Source organism: Scheffersomyces coipomensis (genome assembly GCF_036884675.1).
Source record: "Scheffersomyces coipomensis strain NRRL Y-17651 chromosome Unknown DFJ63scaffold_5, whole genome shotgun sequence".
NCBI lineage: Eukaryota > Fungi > Ascomycota > Pichiomycetes > Serinales > Debaryomycetaceae > Scheffersomyces > Scheffersomyces coipomensis.
In genome coordinates, this window is record NW_027042896.1 from 602,925 (window position 1) to 618,538 (window position 15,614).

General features: G+C 31.5%; 9 protein-coding genes across 9 annotated transcripts; 3 read left to right on the forward strand and 6 right to left on the reverse strand. All coding sequences in view use genetic code 12, as the record gives it.

Annotated features, from left to right (window-relative positions):
• Window positions 1–118: 118 nt before the first annotated feature.
• PFK2 (6-phosphofructokinase subunit beta) lies at window positions 119–3,314 on the reverse strand. The gene has a single exon (XM_064903861.1). The coding sequence runs from the start codon at window positions 3,081–3,083 to the stop codon at window positions 237–239; it is 2,847 nt and encodes a 948-aa protein (XP_064760974.1). The 5' UTR covers window positions 3,084–3,314; the 3' UTR covers window positions 119–236.
• A 1,131-nt stretch (window positions 3,315–4,445) lies between these two features.
• Window positions 4,446–5,615, forward strand: TOM40 (Tom40p; the record flags this gene model as incomplete). The annotated part of the gene is made up of 1 exon (XM_064907499.1): window positions 4,446–5,615. The coding sequence occupies one exon, from the start codon at window positions 4,446–4,448 to the stop codon at window positions 5,613–5,615; it is 1,170 nt and encodes a 389-aa protein (XP_064760975.1).
• A 482-nt stretch (window positions 5,616–6,097) lies between these two features.
• DFJ63DRAFT_314251 (uncharacterized protein) lies at window positions 6,098–8,422 on the reverse strand (the record flags this gene model as incomplete). The annotated part of the gene is made up of 1 exon (XM_064906322.1): window positions 6,098–8,422. One exon carries the CDS (start codon window positions 8,420–8,422, stop codon window positions 6,098–6,100), a length of 2,325 nt encoding a protein of 774 aa, XP_064760976.1.
• A 292-nt stretch (window positions 8,423–8,714) lies between these two features.
• Window positions 8,715–9,614, reverse strand: DFJ63DRAFT_288734 (putative rhomboid protease; the record flags this gene model as incomplete). Its single annotated transcript, XM_064905164.1, has 1 exon — window positions 8,715–9,614. The coding sequence occupies one exon, from the start codon at window positions 9,612–9,614 to the stop codon at window positions 8,715–8,717; it is 900 nt and encodes a 299-aa protein (XP_064760977.1).
• A 394-nt stretch (window positions 9,615–10,008) lies between these two features.
• MED9 (Med9p) lies at window positions 10,009–10,641 on the reverse strand (the record flags this gene model as incomplete). Its single annotated transcript, XM_064906323.1, has 1 exon — window positions 10,009–10,641. The coding sequence occupies one exon, from the start codon at window positions 10,639–10,641 to the stop codon at window positions 10,009–10,011; it is 633 nt and encodes a 210-aa protein (XP_064760978.1).
• Window positions 10,642–10,928: 287 nt separating this feature from the next.
• On the forward strand, window positions 10,929–12,068 carry DFJ63DRAFT_314254 (putative serine/threonine protein kinase; the record flags this gene model as incomplete). Its single annotated transcript, XM_064906324.1, has 1 exon — window positions 10,929–12,068. One exon carries the CDS (start codon window positions 10,929–10,931, stop codon window positions 12,066–12,068), a length of 1,140 nt encoding a protein of 379 aa, XP_064760979.1.
• A 336-nt stretch (window positions 12,069–12,404) lies between these two features.
• Window positions 12,405–13,515, forward strand: DFJ63DRAFT_186273 (uncharacterized protein). The gene has a single exon (XM_064903851.1). The coding sequence runs from the start codon at window positions 12,567–12,569 to the stop codon at window positions 13,152–13,154; it is 588 nt and encodes a 195-aa protein (XP_064760980.1). The 5' UTR covers window positions 12,405–12,566; the 3' UTR covers window positions 13,155–13,515.
• Window positions 13,289–14,170, reverse strand: SUI3 (translation initiation factor eIF2 subunit beta; the record flags this gene model as incomplete). Its single annotated transcript, XM_064908373.1, has 1 exon — window positions 13,289–14,170. One exon carries the CDS (start codon window positions 14,168–14,170, stop codon window positions 13,289–13,291), a length of 882 nt encoding a protein of 293 aa, XP_064760981.1.
• A 282-nt stretch (window positions 14,171–14,452) lies between these two features.
• Window positions 14,453–15,058, reverse strand: DFJ63DRAFT_289001 (uncharacterized protein; the record flags this gene model as incomplete). Its single annotated transcript, XM_064905193.1, has 1 exon — window positions 14,453–15,058. The coding sequence occupies one exon, from the start codon at window positions 15,056–15,058 to the stop codon at window positions 14,453–14,455; it is 606 nt and encodes a 201-aa protein (XP_064760982.1).
• Window positions 15,059–15,614: the final 556 nt, after the last annotated feature.

Consider the following 15,614-nt stretch of genomic DNA (forward strand, 5'->3'; position numbering starts at 1 on the left):
ATCTTGACCGTCAATTCCATTCTTCCCATAAACCATTTTTGATTTTAACACGCGTTTTGGGAACATCATCACAAATACGGGCGCTACCACATATACACATACCTAAAACCTACAAAACTCAATTTTAAACAAAATAAGGATATGATATTAATAAAACTATATAGAATAAAGAAAAGAAATAAAATACGTTTTTAAGTGATGATGATGATGATGATGGGTTTTTTTTATTTATTATTTCATGGTTTGACAAGACGAGTTCTACCAACTAATTGATCAGCAATATCCCTAGTCTTAGCCCAATGAATATTCTTTGGCATTCTTCTACCAATTTCAGTTTCAAAATCATATAATTGTCTAATGGATCTGAATTTCAAATGTGATGATTTAACTCCCAATACAGCAGCAGTACCAGTAATAGTTTTATTATCAGTAGGGAAATCTAATGCATATTTGAATTCTAATAATTCATCACTGGCGGCTTCAATGAATTGAACTGCTTTGATGGCAAATCTAGCAGCTCTGGTTCTATCAATAGGAGATGGTAAACCACCTTGTTGAACATGACCTGGAATAGCGGTTTTAACATCGAATTCTCCATTCGATTCTGATTTCATGATGTCAGCTAAAACTTCAGTAGTTAAAACTTTAGAAGCATTTGTACTTTTTAAAATCAATTTACCTGATTTTGATAATCCTCTATCGATTGAAAATGCTTCTTTTAATGATTTAATATCCAGTTCTAATTGATCTAATGCAATACCTTCTTCTGGAACATATGATGCTTGAGCTCCACTAATTAATGATGCATAAGTTGCGATATAACCGGAATTACCTCCTTGAACTTCAATTACAAAAGCTCTATCTCTAGTGGCGGATGCAGAAAGTTTAACCACATCACAATATTCCATTAATGAATTTAAACAAGTATCTGAACCAAGAGAATATTCTGTGCCTGGAACATTATTTGAAATAGTAGCAGGAATTAAAACCATTGGAATTCTAAAAGCAGGATACATAGGTCTAGCTTTTTCTAATTGATCTAATGAAACAAAAGCTTCAAATCCTCCTACAATCACTAAACCATCAAATTGATATTTTTCAAAATAATGAGCAATCATACCAATATCAGTATCTTGAGGAGTTTGTCTATTAGTCCCAATTTCCGAACCTCCAACTGAATTCCAACCTTCAATTTCTAACCAATCCATCAGTCTAACTGATTCATGTCTTGATAAACCAGCAAACCCATTATGAATAGCATAAGGAGTATGACCTCTTGACATACAATATGTAGAAAAGGCATATACGGCACTATTCATACCACCGGCTGGAGCACCAATATTAATAATAGCGATTTTCTTTCTTTTTTCCAAGGGTAATGTAGGTTCATTATGATTAGCGGAATTCATAGCGATGAAATTTGATAAATGTTCCGAAAATTCTGAATCTCTTAATGACATCGCTTTTTCAAAATCTTTATTTTGAATGGCTTCCGCTACTGATTTTGTGATTTTAACTGCTTCCACTAATGGTTTTCTCACAATTTTATTTTCTTCAATAGCAATTAATGGTGATGGAGTATCTGGAGTAACGTCCAATACGGCTTTAACGGCTTCAACCCCTTGTAAAGTAGCCAAGATTCTATCAAAAGCAACAGCAGTACCACCTCTTTGAACATGACCTAAAGTAGTAACTCTAGTATCTAAACCTAATCTTTTAACTAAGACATCTTTAACATCATTAGCTGAAATAGGTTGTAAATCAGATGTGATGGCTCCTTCAGCCACGATAACAATGGTCTTACGTTTACCTTTAGCACGATGTTTACCAACAATGGTACACATTTGTTCTTGCCAATCTTTTGATGAAGATGGTTTTTCAGGAATTAAAATATAATCAGCACTAGTGGCAATACCAGCCATTAAAGCTAACCAACCACAATGTCTACCCATAACTTCCACAACGAAAGCTCTGGAATGTGAATTGGCAGTAGCATCAATATAATCGATAGCACGACAGATTCTATCTAAGGAAGAATAAGCCCCGATGGTGGCATCAGTAGTAGCCATATCATTATCAATTGAACCAACTGTACCACAAATATTTAAATGTTTATAGGTATTAAAATCTTCAAGGGAGATTTCATTTGTATCTTTTAATTCTTGAATTAATGAAGGCCATTCAGCTCTAAAGAGATCAGCCCCAGTTAAAGATCCATCACCCCCACAAACAATTAAAGCATTAATACCAGCTTCAATTAAATGTTTACAAGAAATCAATCTTCCTGCCCGTTCTCTAAAGGCCATACATCTTGCGGTACCAATATTAGTACCACCTTCAGATAAATAACCTCTAACATCATGCCAAGACATTTCTTTTATATATTGAGGACCACCTCTTACTAAACCTTCATAACCTTCCATGATTGCAAATGCTTTACAACCTCTATAAATGGCAGCTCTAACGACAGCACGAACATTAGCATTCATACCAGGAGCATCACCACCAGAAGTCATAATGGCGATGTTTCTTTTTGGACTGTTTTCACTATCATCATTTCTTGATCTATCAGAAACAGTTGTACTCATTAAAGTTGATAAAATATGTTCTTCACTAATGAACTTTTCGATTGGTGGTACAACCGCCAAGGGGTTTTCTGAAGTAGTGAATCCTACGATATTACCTAATGGATCAATGGTATAAACTTCATTAGGGAATAATTCATTGGGACTAAGTTGAACTGGTTGATTAAAAGTTTTTAAACTTGATATAAGATTAACTAATTCAGTATATTTTAAAACAATGGTAGTTTCTAATGATCTCCAATCGTGAACATTTAAAGATTTGATTAAAGTATCTCTCTTGGTGATGATTTCATCTAGGGATAAACCTTTCTTTGGAGAAAGAACTAATTTGACAGCTAAAGTACTATCATCATTAGATAAATATAATTTATCTTCATCTTCTGAATGCAAGGTTAACCCAATTATATTGGTATAAAAGTTAATGGCTTGATCTAATAATTCTTTGGATGAAGCATATAATGATAAACATGAAGTACCATTAACAATTGGGATAGCCATGATTGAGTTAAGTTAATTTTTGATCTATAAATGAATTTGAATATGACAAGAGGAGGAGGGGAGTAGATTAGATTTGAATGCAAAAGGATGAATTTTTATGATTGATTCTATGGTGAAGATAGATAAGTATGAGTTGAATGATAAGTTTATAAAGTCAATTGAATTGACTAAGTAACTATATATGGTAAAAATGTGAAGAATATATAGTAGTGATGATGATGATGATGGTGGTTGTAATTATTTAATTTCCCCTTTCATCGTTCTCTCTCTCATTCATTTTAACTTTCACCACCTGATGAAAAAAGAGTGGTACTGCATACAAATTCCGATTTTTGGTTTGGTGATGAATATGTTTGAGTAAGGTGATGGGAGCAGTTAAGTATTGAAGTTTGGATGTCGGAACAATGAGGTGCGGACATACTTCAAATAATTCTTCAAACCACCACCAAAGACAGTTATAACGATAAAGACTATAACGAACAGATTAAGATGATCGTATGTTATTTTAAGAAATATATAATGGTCGAATAGGCGAAAATCAAAAATTCTATTATTAAAAAATAAAATAATTAATTATAGATAGATAATGGTAAGTTGATGGGTCCAACTTCATTTCATTTCGGAGTTGACCAAATCATTTTTTTACGACAAACCATAATTGGCAAATGTCGAAAATAATGAGAATTATTAAAGCTTTTGCGACAAATGAGAAATGACAAAAGTGTCGTGACTCATGATCATGTGACCAATATAACGGATTTATATAGTTAATGATATCAACTACTATACAGATATACTTATTTGTCAATTTAATGAATTAATTAAACTTATAATGTATATTCTGGAGTCTTCCAACTAGTTTATACTAATTCAAATTACATTACATTAACTTAAGGTTACTTTTGACTATTCAAACTAGTTTATAAGATTACCCTACAATTCATTACCCATAAGTAATTCCATTTGAACTTTACCAACACAGTAAATTCAATCATGATTCATGTAGTCAATACTACTAATAATCATACACATAACTCAATATATAATTTCAAAGTGAGTAGATCAACCTCTATATGATATAATAATTTAATTAGTACTCACATTTACACTACCTCATTCCTGTTAACTATACACTCTTCATACATTCCCTCGCAGTTAATCTGAGCACGCTACTTAATCCATACAAAAATCATCAAAAACAAAAAAAAAAAATTTGTTAGTACCCAAATTTCGTCGATTGAAAAAAATTGATTTAAAGAGCAAATGGGATTGAAATCAATCTTGGTTTGCAAAAAGGTCTATTGTCAAACTTGATTTAATCCTTGTCATAGATATATACATACATAGACATAGAGATATACCATGTCACAACAACAATCCACTCCAGTTCCTATAACTGATCTTACCAAGTTTACCATTCCAACTTTACCTGGTGTTACTACCGCTCCACCTAAAGCAAATGGATTTTGGTCATCAAATCCCGTATTTTCATATTTAAATGATGTTTATATTACTATAAGTGAACATAGAAAATCTTTAGGTTTAACTAATCCTGGTACTATTGAAAATTTAAATAAAGAAGTTTCAAGAGATGTTTTCTTGAATCAATATTTCTTTACTGGTTTAAGAGCTGATTTAAATAAAGCATTTTCAATGTCTCCTGTATTTCAAACTTCTCATACTTTATCAATTGGGTCAAATGTTTTACCTCCTTATGCCTTTTCTGCTTTATATGCTACCGATGATTATTTCATACAAGGTAATATCGATAATGAATTATCATTTTCTGGTAGAATCAATTATGGTTGGAATAAATATAATATTAGTAAAGTTACTTTACAATTAGCTCATGGTCAACCATCAATGGTTCAATTAGAACAAGATTATCAAGCTTCTGATTTCTCTATCAATTTAAAAACTTTAAATCCTTCCTTATTATCAGGGGGTTTTAGTGGTGTTGCCGTTGCTTCTTTATTACAATCTTTAACTCCAAAATTTGCCGTTGGTTTAGAAGCTATGTTTTCCAAACAACCAGGTCCAGTTCCTCCTGAAACTTTAGTATCTTATGTTGCTCGTTATAATGCTGGTAATTGGATTGCTTCTGCTCAAATCCAAGCTCAAGGTGCTTTGGTTGCCTCATTCTGGAGAAAAGTTTCTGATAAAGTTGAAGCTGGGGTTGAAACTCAAATTGCTGCTTCTTTAAAACCAGTAAATGATCCATTATTAGGTACTCCTATTGGATTTGAAACTGCAGTTGAAGGTCAAACTACTATCGGTGCTAAATATGAATATAGATCAGCTGTATTCAGAGGTCAATTAGATTCAAATGGTAAAGTTGGTGCATTTTTAGAAAAAAGAATTTTACCAACTGTTTCTATATTATTTTCAGGTGAAATTGATCAATTTAAACAATCTTCAAGATTAGGTTTAGGTTTACAATTCGAAGCTGCTGGTAATGAACAATTAATGTTAATGCAACAAGGTTTAATTGATGCTAATGGTAATCCAGTCCCAGGTGCTCCACAACTTTAAACACCTTAAAATCTACAAAAAATAAATCACAACCTATCCCTTCATAATCCATCCAAAAAAGTTCAATGACTATTTAATGAATCTAATAAATTAGCAACACATCCAAGCATCATCTACATCATTAATAAAACTATTCTACCATCATCAACTTCATCTCATCTCATCTCTTTGTATATAAAATTACCTCTTACCCTCATTCACCTCCCCCATATATTATTACATTTACATACATTTTATTAGTACTATTATTATATTATTATTATTAGATAAACAACCGTCGTATTTAAAATGTATAACAAATTATTAAAAATTTGAAATATTTACCTTACACTATATTCTGTAAAAAATAATGATTTTTATCTTTATTTTAAAATTTCTCTCTAATTTACATAATATAAATAAATAAAATAAATAAACTATCATAACTAACATAAATAAAATAATACGTGGGGGTACGGTGTATCGTGGTACAGTACTTTTTCTCACCATCCGAATAATCTTGATGTGAATGATGTCGATCTCGGTATGGTGTTCCCAGCCAGTGGTGTACGTGATGAATTCGTGATATTGGTGGTATTGGTGGTTGAAATATGCTTTTGAGGAGGGATTCTGGCATTATGTAAATTCTCCTTCTTCGAAATAAGTTGATATATCTCTGATGATCCTAATTTATACGTATTCTGTGATTGATCGATATTGGTGGTGGAATTAGGATATAATCTATCTCTCTTTTGTTGAGATGATGATAATTGGGATGATGATGAGCCTCGGAAATCACTTTGAACATTGGCTGTTATTGTAGGTAATCTATGATTTGAATCATCTTCAAGACCAGCTTTTAAATTCCGTTGAGCAATCGATTTATATATATTTCGATAAGTCTTATTCAAATCAAATTGAGGTTGCGATTGGGAATGACCTAATGAAAGTGAAGCTTGGGAATTACTATTAATACTATAATTTGATTTCGATTTTGTAATGATTCTTGGATTAGTAGTATTAATATTATTATTACCATTTGGAGTATTCACACTGATATTGGTTTGAGATTGGAAATCAAAATTAGGTTCCATCCAATTCGTCTCAGAAGTATATAATTCACTTCTGGATGAACGTCTTGATCTGACAGCGCCTCCACCGCCTCCTCCACTATTATGAATCCGATTATATTCACTTAAAGATGTAGATGGGAATTCTTCAAGTTCGTTATTATTAGGATATACTCGAGAATAATTTACTGATGAATATTTAATCGAAGATGCCATAGATTGAGGACGAGTTGGGGGACGAGATCTTGTAAAGGTGATCGATTTCGTCTTGGTGATATTTTCTTCATATTCATCTAATAAAGAATCCATCGATGAATCAGATTTATCATCATCATGTTCATTCAACCGATTTAATTGATAAGGATTAGCGTTAGTATGAGCCATTTTCTTTGGTTTAGGTTGGAATAAACTCTTACCGGTTGGTGATAATGGTAAAGGATTCACATCAAGGCATGCCATAACAGTGGTTATCGATTGAGACGATGCTTTTTTATTCAACTGATGATGGGTTGTATGAGGTGGTGCTGGTGGCTTAATAGGGCTTATAGGAGCATATTCTAATCCGTTATTATGGGGAGATAAAGGTGCTGAAGGAGGAGAATCAGGAATTTCATTAGATATAATAGGGAATTGAAAATCGTTTGGGGTTGACCTGATTGGATCCTTAGTCTTGATGATCTTAGGTATGGTTGTAGTCTCTTCAATTGGAGTATGAGCTTTAATTTCATGTTTAATATCAGCAGTGGTTCCCTTTATATATAAATTTCTATACTTTACAATTCTCTCAAATGTATTTTCTAAAACTTGAATGACATTAGGTTCATCTGAATTAATGATAATTTTCCAATATCTCTCAGGATTAATCAATGGTAAGATAAATTGATTGAAATTGATCCTTAAGATCTTTAATTTTGGTAATAAAGGATATATGAATGATGAACCACATGATATGTACGTTATATCGCCTTTATGTAATTGAAATATTTCTAATTCTCCAAAACTTAATAAAGATCCACTATTATTTGAATTATAAGAACTTGAATCGTCATCATCATATACGAGTATTTTTGATGATTTATATTTGAATAATGTTACTTTTTCATCCATATTAAGGTTTGTATTGGTAGATAATGATTGTGATGTAGAATTTACAGGTGGGGAGAATGAAGGACTCGTTTTATTTGATTTTAAAGTTCCTTTTAACTCATTGATATAATTAAGATCTTCTTCACTTTGTTTATGTCTCATTAATGTTTGTTTCCTAGGACTTAAAGTTTGCCTAAGACCTGTTGATTTGATTTGAAATGGTGGTTGTAAAATATCGTTATGTACTTTATGATGATTATCACTGGTTGGTTTATCTTTGATGATATGTATTTGAGGAGTGGGTATTTCCTGTATTATTGGAATGTTTTCATCCACTACTTCATGTTTAGTCTGTATCACTGGTTCTTCTGTTATCGATATTGATTGTTTCTGATCGTGGGGTATTTCCGTAGTTTGTACCACTACAACTTCTTTCTCTTTCTGATTGAACAGTTGTGATTTGTTCTTTGACTTTTGTTTCCTCTTCTTTCGTTTCGATATAGACTTGGCATTGACTGGAGTGATATGATTCTGATCCAGTTTGCTTGATTCTTCCACTTGTTGCAGTTGTTGATGATGTTGAAGTTGGTGGGGAAGTATAGATGCATTCATGAGTGGTGACGATAGTATTTGTCCACCATCGTGATGTACCCCATTTCTACTACTCGACATGATAGATGTTTTCAACCTCTTCTCATCAATGGTTGTCCTAACTTATGGGTTGTTATTTCAGTTGGACCCCTTCAATAATGGTTTGGTTCAATTGTTTGTTTGTTTGTTTTGAATTTTCTGGTACTGTGAAAGTTCCCGCGGACAAACTAAAAAATTATTATGTGTGGGGGGAGGGAGTTTTTTTTGATTTATCATATAAATAAATAGAGATCTATAAAACTGTTAAAAGGTTCAAACTATACACGATGGGGGAGGATTTGGGGTTGTTAAATACATAAATAGATAGATATGATTAAGCTCCTAAGACATGACCATCACCTCTGAAAGTGGTTTGTTCAGTGGCAGCAGCAGTGGTGGTGGAAGTGGAAGTTGCTGTAATACCAGTGGAAGAAGTTAATGAATTAAAGAAAGAACCTAATTCTAAATCTTTATCGAAATGAGAAGTATAACTGATTTCACGATGATTATCTTCTTCTTTATAAAAGATCACTAATCCATCTAATTTAGCAATTGCCCCCGATAATTTATTTTCAATAAATAAAACCACTTTTGGGGGTGGGTATAAGAATTTAATATATCCAAAACTTAATAAATAACCTGAAGTTAATCCAAATAAATGACCAAAGAAGGATGAACCTGGAATCAAGATCAAACATAAGAATAAAGTAATCACGGGAGTATATAACGTTGGAATGGTATAATCTCTATTATTATAATGAAATAAATGAATGGTTTTTCTAAGTTTAGATTCATTAAAAGCTAAATAACTTAAGAATGAAAACGCAATTCCAGATAATCCAATCACACTAGTATCTGGATAAAGGAAAAGACCAACAATGGTATATTGAATAGCAGTTACCACTGCTAATAAATTTAAGGTAATTCCAGTATGAACAGTACCATGATTTCTTTCAAAAATGGCCAATGGAGTGAATAAAGTTACCACATTAAATAACCAATGAAGGATATTCTTATGATATAAAATATAGAATGACACTCTATTTAAATCGAATTCACCTATAGATTGAGGACTTAATGAAAATTTATGGGCAAGATAAAATGATAAGAAGAAATCATCAATGATATATAAAAAGAAGGTGAATATGGTTAAACCCACGGTTAAAGCAGGGTATTTGGATGTGATTTCAAAGAACTGGGCTACCGGTGAGGTAGACGTGGTTGATGAAGTCATTGAACGATGTGGTGTTGATATATCAATGGTAGTTGGCTCCTTTAAATCAAGTGGTTGTAATAAAATTTTAACTGTTTTGATTTTGGAGTGTTGCGCGTTGTTCACAAACAGGATGCAAATTTTGCTGTGCCTTTTAACTTGAAGACACAAGAAGAAGACAAGACAAGACAAGACAATCAAAGAGATGAACACGTATGGTTTAATGATAACTAAGATTCTCAGAGTGTACAATTGAATGTCATTAACTGCCTCATTAGTTAAACAAGAAGATATTGTACTATCATTACTGACCTTATTTGTAAAAATCTGCATATAGCAATGTGACGTAAATATCAACTACAACGACGATATAATCAAATAAATAAGATCTATATTGTAAAGTACATACATCTATTCAACTCATTTCTATATCATTATTGATCTCGTTAAGGACTTTACTCTTGAATTTATTCAAAAATTGATACTTTTTACCATTATTAAATTTCAAATTATCAATTTTAATCAGTCTAGCTTTTAAAGTTTCATTTATCCCATCAATTTCCAGTAAATATTGTTTGATATTACTTAATTTTAATCGTATACTACCAGCATTATTATCAAAATCTTTAGCCAGTATATTTCCAATCTTTAAATTATGAATTAATGTGAATAAATCAGGTAAGATTTCTATTTCTTGTAATTTAACTATAGGATCGTCATCATCTTCAATGGTATCTCCAACTACTTCTTCTTTCACTTTCACTTCCTCTTTCACTTCAGGTTCTACTTCCTTATTATCAATCTCATTCTTATTATCACTTTCATTAACTTCTTCCATCTGTACATCATTATCAACATCAACTTTCTCCACCACCTCCTGTTTAATCTCACTTTCCTTATCTTTATCTTCACTCTCTACTACATCCTCTACTTGTTTAATCCCTTCTAATCCTATAGATGGTTCTTTATCATCAAGTATAGATGTTATGATTGGAGGTTCTAGTATGGGTGATTGCGTAGTCAATTTAAGCATAGATTCATCATCCATTGATATATCCAATGATGGATTGGTTGGTATATCCCCGTTTATATCTGACATTGTCCCTGTTGATACTATTCTATAGTGTAAATGATTGATTGATTGATGGTAATATTCGTTTGGTGATAGTTAAATTTTTAGTTAATAAAATTCAAAAATTGTCATTTTTGTACGACAGTGAGAATAATTCAATTTTGACAACATGTAACAACCTTTCCTTTAGTTACCAATCACCATATCACTTTGCTCTATTAATTGCTATCAATAACCCCCATAATCACATCTCCTATCACATCATGGATACTTTAATATCAATACTAGGGTCATGTTTACCTTGTTTTCCTGATTTATCATCACCATACGTCACCATTAAAAATGTTAAATATAGAATTATAAAATTATTAGGAGAAGGAGGGTTTTCTTATGTTTATCTTGTGAAATCATCAGTTAATGATGCTCAATATGCTATGAAGAAGATAAGATGTCCGTTTGGATCTAATGATGAGACTTATAAGAATTCAATTAAGGAAATTAAAAACTATCATCGATTTTTAAAATTTGGTACTCCTTATATTATTCAAAGTATTGAAGAAATCATTATAAGTGAAGTTGATGGATCAAAGACAGTTTATATCTTATTACCTTACTTTGAAAAATCATTACAAGATATCATTAATAATTTAGTCATGAATGATGATAAAATGCCAGAAGAGGATATATTAAAAATCTTTATTGGAATTTGTCGTGGTTTAAAAGTGATGCATAATTATAAAACAACAACATCTCAATCAGCTCAATCTGTTCCTAATAGTATTGCTGATGATGTTCATAGTTCTACATCAGCCGATGAAGATGGATTATTATTACCTCCTCAAGGTCCAGCAAGTGATGATGAAGATGAAGAAAATGGTGATGCACCTCCATCAATCCCAACTGAATTACTGCAATTAATCCCATTTGCTCATCGAGATATTAAACCGGCTAATGTCATGATTTCAGCCGAGGGATTACCCGTATTGGTCGATTTAGGATCATGTTCAAAAGCCAGAATAAAAATAAGAAATAGACAACAAGCTTTAACCTTACAAGATTTCGCTCAAGAACATTGTACTTTACCTTATAGAGCTCCTGAATTATTAGATGTGGTGAAAAATAGTGAAGTAACAGAAAAGACCGATATTTGGTCATTAGGATGTTTATTATATGCTTGTTGTTTTGGATATTCACCATTTGAAAAATTAGAACTTGAACAAGGTGCAAATATAAGTTTAGCTATATCTCAAGGGAAATACATTATGCCCAAGAATAATGGTGGATATTCTTCTGAATTAATGGATATTATAAATCAATGTCTTAAATTGAATCCTGATAAACGTCCTACTGTGGATCAATTATTAGAAACCACCATTGAATTATCAAGAAATCTGGATTTGTAGGTGAATAGTGTTAGGAGGGACGAGTTTGGATGGAGAGTATGTGTCGATGTCTACCGTAACTTAGTACGATATACCCACTTTTTTCAATTGATTTGATAATTGGGTAAGTTTTCATGTTATTCAATAATACCTCAAATGAATGACAATGTATCTGTTGTATACTATATATATACATTTAACGATTAACTCATAATAAATCCTCATTTTGTAAGACGCAAAAAAGGCAGACGATTTGAGTTGAGAATTTCACATCCATTTTTTAAATTTATACGATCGCCTTAAAATATAAATATTAACACGTAATTTAATATCTACTTCTAATTACTTCAAGTTAGTCCTTCTTACGCGTATATATATATATATATAAACAGGTATTTCGAGTATTTGATATATATATATATATATACTACTTTCATTCGTTTAGTTTGCTTTTAGCTTTTGCTTGTTTTCATTTGTTTTGATTAAGTTCCATATCAGTTAAATAGAAAGGTCTCAAGAATGACACTTACTAAATATCAACGAGGTGAACAGATGGAAGGCTGGAATGATTGTCCTTCTGTCATGATGAAGTTATCCAATAACAGTTCCAGTTCAACTTCTTTGAATTCACTTCGAAAAAGGAGAGTTGGATCGGGTGTTAGTATCTATTCTATAAATGACAGCTCATCAAGTCTTAATTCGGGTTATCCAGCTTCAAGAACCCCAAGTCTTTCGTTAGATAAGATAAGATCGGTATCTACTACATCCACCACCATTTGTACCACTCCTCCACGATCATCAATATCAGCTCCTCCTCAAGAACCCATTTCCAAACAAGAATTAATTTCTCAATTAACTACCGTGTTAGAATTACCTACATCAATGTCTGAACGGGAAATAGCTCAATATAAATCAAAGTTAACTTCACAGTTCGAAATAATATCAAATGACAATCATATGAGATTCATATCACGGATGTTTAAGTTCATTGAATCAAAGACTGATATTGATTCTATTAAAAATGATATTGTTCAATATATGATGATGAATGAAGGTACTAGTGGTTGGTGTACTCCTTTAAAGAAGATAGTGACAAGTTTGAAATAAAGCTTCATACTTACTCTCTGATGACGATTTATACGATATAAAGTAAAGTGTTATTTATTATATATATAAAATATGTAAACTATTGATAATATACACATAAAGATAGAATGAATCATATATGTAAACATAGACAATTATTCTCTCTTTCTTCTTCCAATTTGGGCTTGGAAACCAGTCTTAATGGTTGACACAGATCTAGTTGATCCACAAGCTTTACAACTTAAGAAATGTAATCTATTAGTAGATTCTCTCTTTAAATCAGTATTCATGGATTTACATGTTTTACAAGTAACATATTCAAGAATATATCTTCTTAACACTGATTCCATTTGTTTAGGTTGAAACTTACCCTTTAATACTAATCTCTTTTCACCATCAATAGAACCTGAAGTACCTAATTCGGCAAATAAAAATTGAATTAAATGTTCTGGATTTCTTTGTAATACAGTAGCGATTTCTTGAACATTGGCAAATAAAGTCTTTTTAGACCCTTCTCTTTGACATACTGGAGGTGGGATTCTAAATTTAGGTCCTGATCTATCACCAGCTAATTCTGGATTATTAACTTTCAAAAGATCAAAAAATCTGGATAATAAAATTTGATATGATAATCCAGATACAATTTCTTCTTCATCTTCATCACCATCAACAAGACTATCATCACCTGCATTTGGACTGGTGACACCTTCAATACCAGCTTCTTCTAATTGAGCTTCAAAATCAATGGCATCATTTGAAGTTTTAGACTTCTTCTTCTTTTTCTTTAAAGTTAAATCAGCTAAACTATCTTCTAAACCAGGAGATGGAGATCGAGAGTTTTCTACTGATTCTTCTTCAACAAGTTTCTTACTACTTGACTTCTTCTTTTTCTTTAATCCAGCAAATAATTCATCTCCTCCGATATCAGTTGTTGATGAAGGAGCTGGTGATGCTGATGCTGATACTGATGATTCATCAGTTGGCTTCTTTGACTTCTTCTTTTTCTTTAAATTTGGATCAAATCCTAAATCACTCATATTGTAATAATGTGTATGATAATGCAAAAGGAGTTGGTATAATAATAAATTAAATAGTTATATGCTTAAAAGATAAGTTATAGGATGACTAAATATAGGATTCTTTGATTCTGTTTTAAAAAATTTTACTGAAAAAAAAATTGGTGTTTTGATCTCACACGACTTTTATCTTACAACTACAATGATTGTATCTATAATATATATGTACATTTTATTATTATGTTATGCTAAGAGTTTGAATATGGATATGGGGAATTGAACATGATAAAAACAAACAACTATCTATAACTCCAACTTCTCAGTCTTTTCTTGTATTTCCTTTTGTTTATCTTCTTCTTCTTGCTTTGCTTTTGCAGCACGTTCATCGGCTTCTTTAGATTCAGATCCTGGAGTATAAGTAATCTTAGTTTCATCGCCATCTTCTTCGATTTTGAAATCATCCTCTACGGCAAATTTCTTTAAAAACCAATTCTCAACTTCAGTTTGATTATTATTTTCAGCTTCAAATATAGCATCATGATTTGATTTATTCTTTAAAAATACATCACATTGATATTCTTCAACTAATAACTCCACAACAGGTAAATGACCACTGAATGCAGCCCAATGTAAAGCAGTGTTCCCACTTTCATTTGGTATAGAAGCATATTTAATCGCTTCTTCTTTAGATAATAATGTTAAAAAGTATTTAACTACTTCTAAATGACCATTTCCAGCAGCCATATGTAATGGAGTACTCAAAGTTATATCATCTTTGATTGTAAGTAAGGCTTCTGATCCGATTTCTTCGAATATTTCTTTAAGAGTGGTTAAATCACCTTCTCTTGAATCATATATCACGGCATCCATCTCTTCTTGAGATAATTCTATAACGTCTATAGTACTCATTTTTTAAGGTATTTCTATGGCACTTTTTGGAATTATTTTGAATCTAAGTTCGATCAATATGACTTCTGATAGTCTGTAGTTGTCTAAATATCTTATAATAAGGATAATACTATGAATAACCTCTTCATAATCTTCATCAAATTGCTATTTTTGATATTTTTAAATAATTTTTTTTCGTTTTTGAGATGTGCGACCAACCACAAATAACTTTAAATTTCTCTTATATGGTAGCATTGTATGGAAGTAAGTAAGATAATGTAGTATTTATTTAAGAATATGATTGTTTATAGAGTGTAAGAGTTGTTGAATATAATTAGACTATCCATAACTGAATTGTCACATTGATCTGTTTCCACAATAAGGTCACTAGATAGTGATGCAAATCAGCTCAATCCATTTAATATGGGGTTGATAAATTATAACAGGGCTTGAGTTTTCCAGACAACAATTGACCAATTACTAACACAAATCTGCAGCTTTCTTATCATTGACTTTTCTCCTCTACTTGTCTTAACCAACAATATCATCATTCCAATATCTATTATAGTGAATCCAA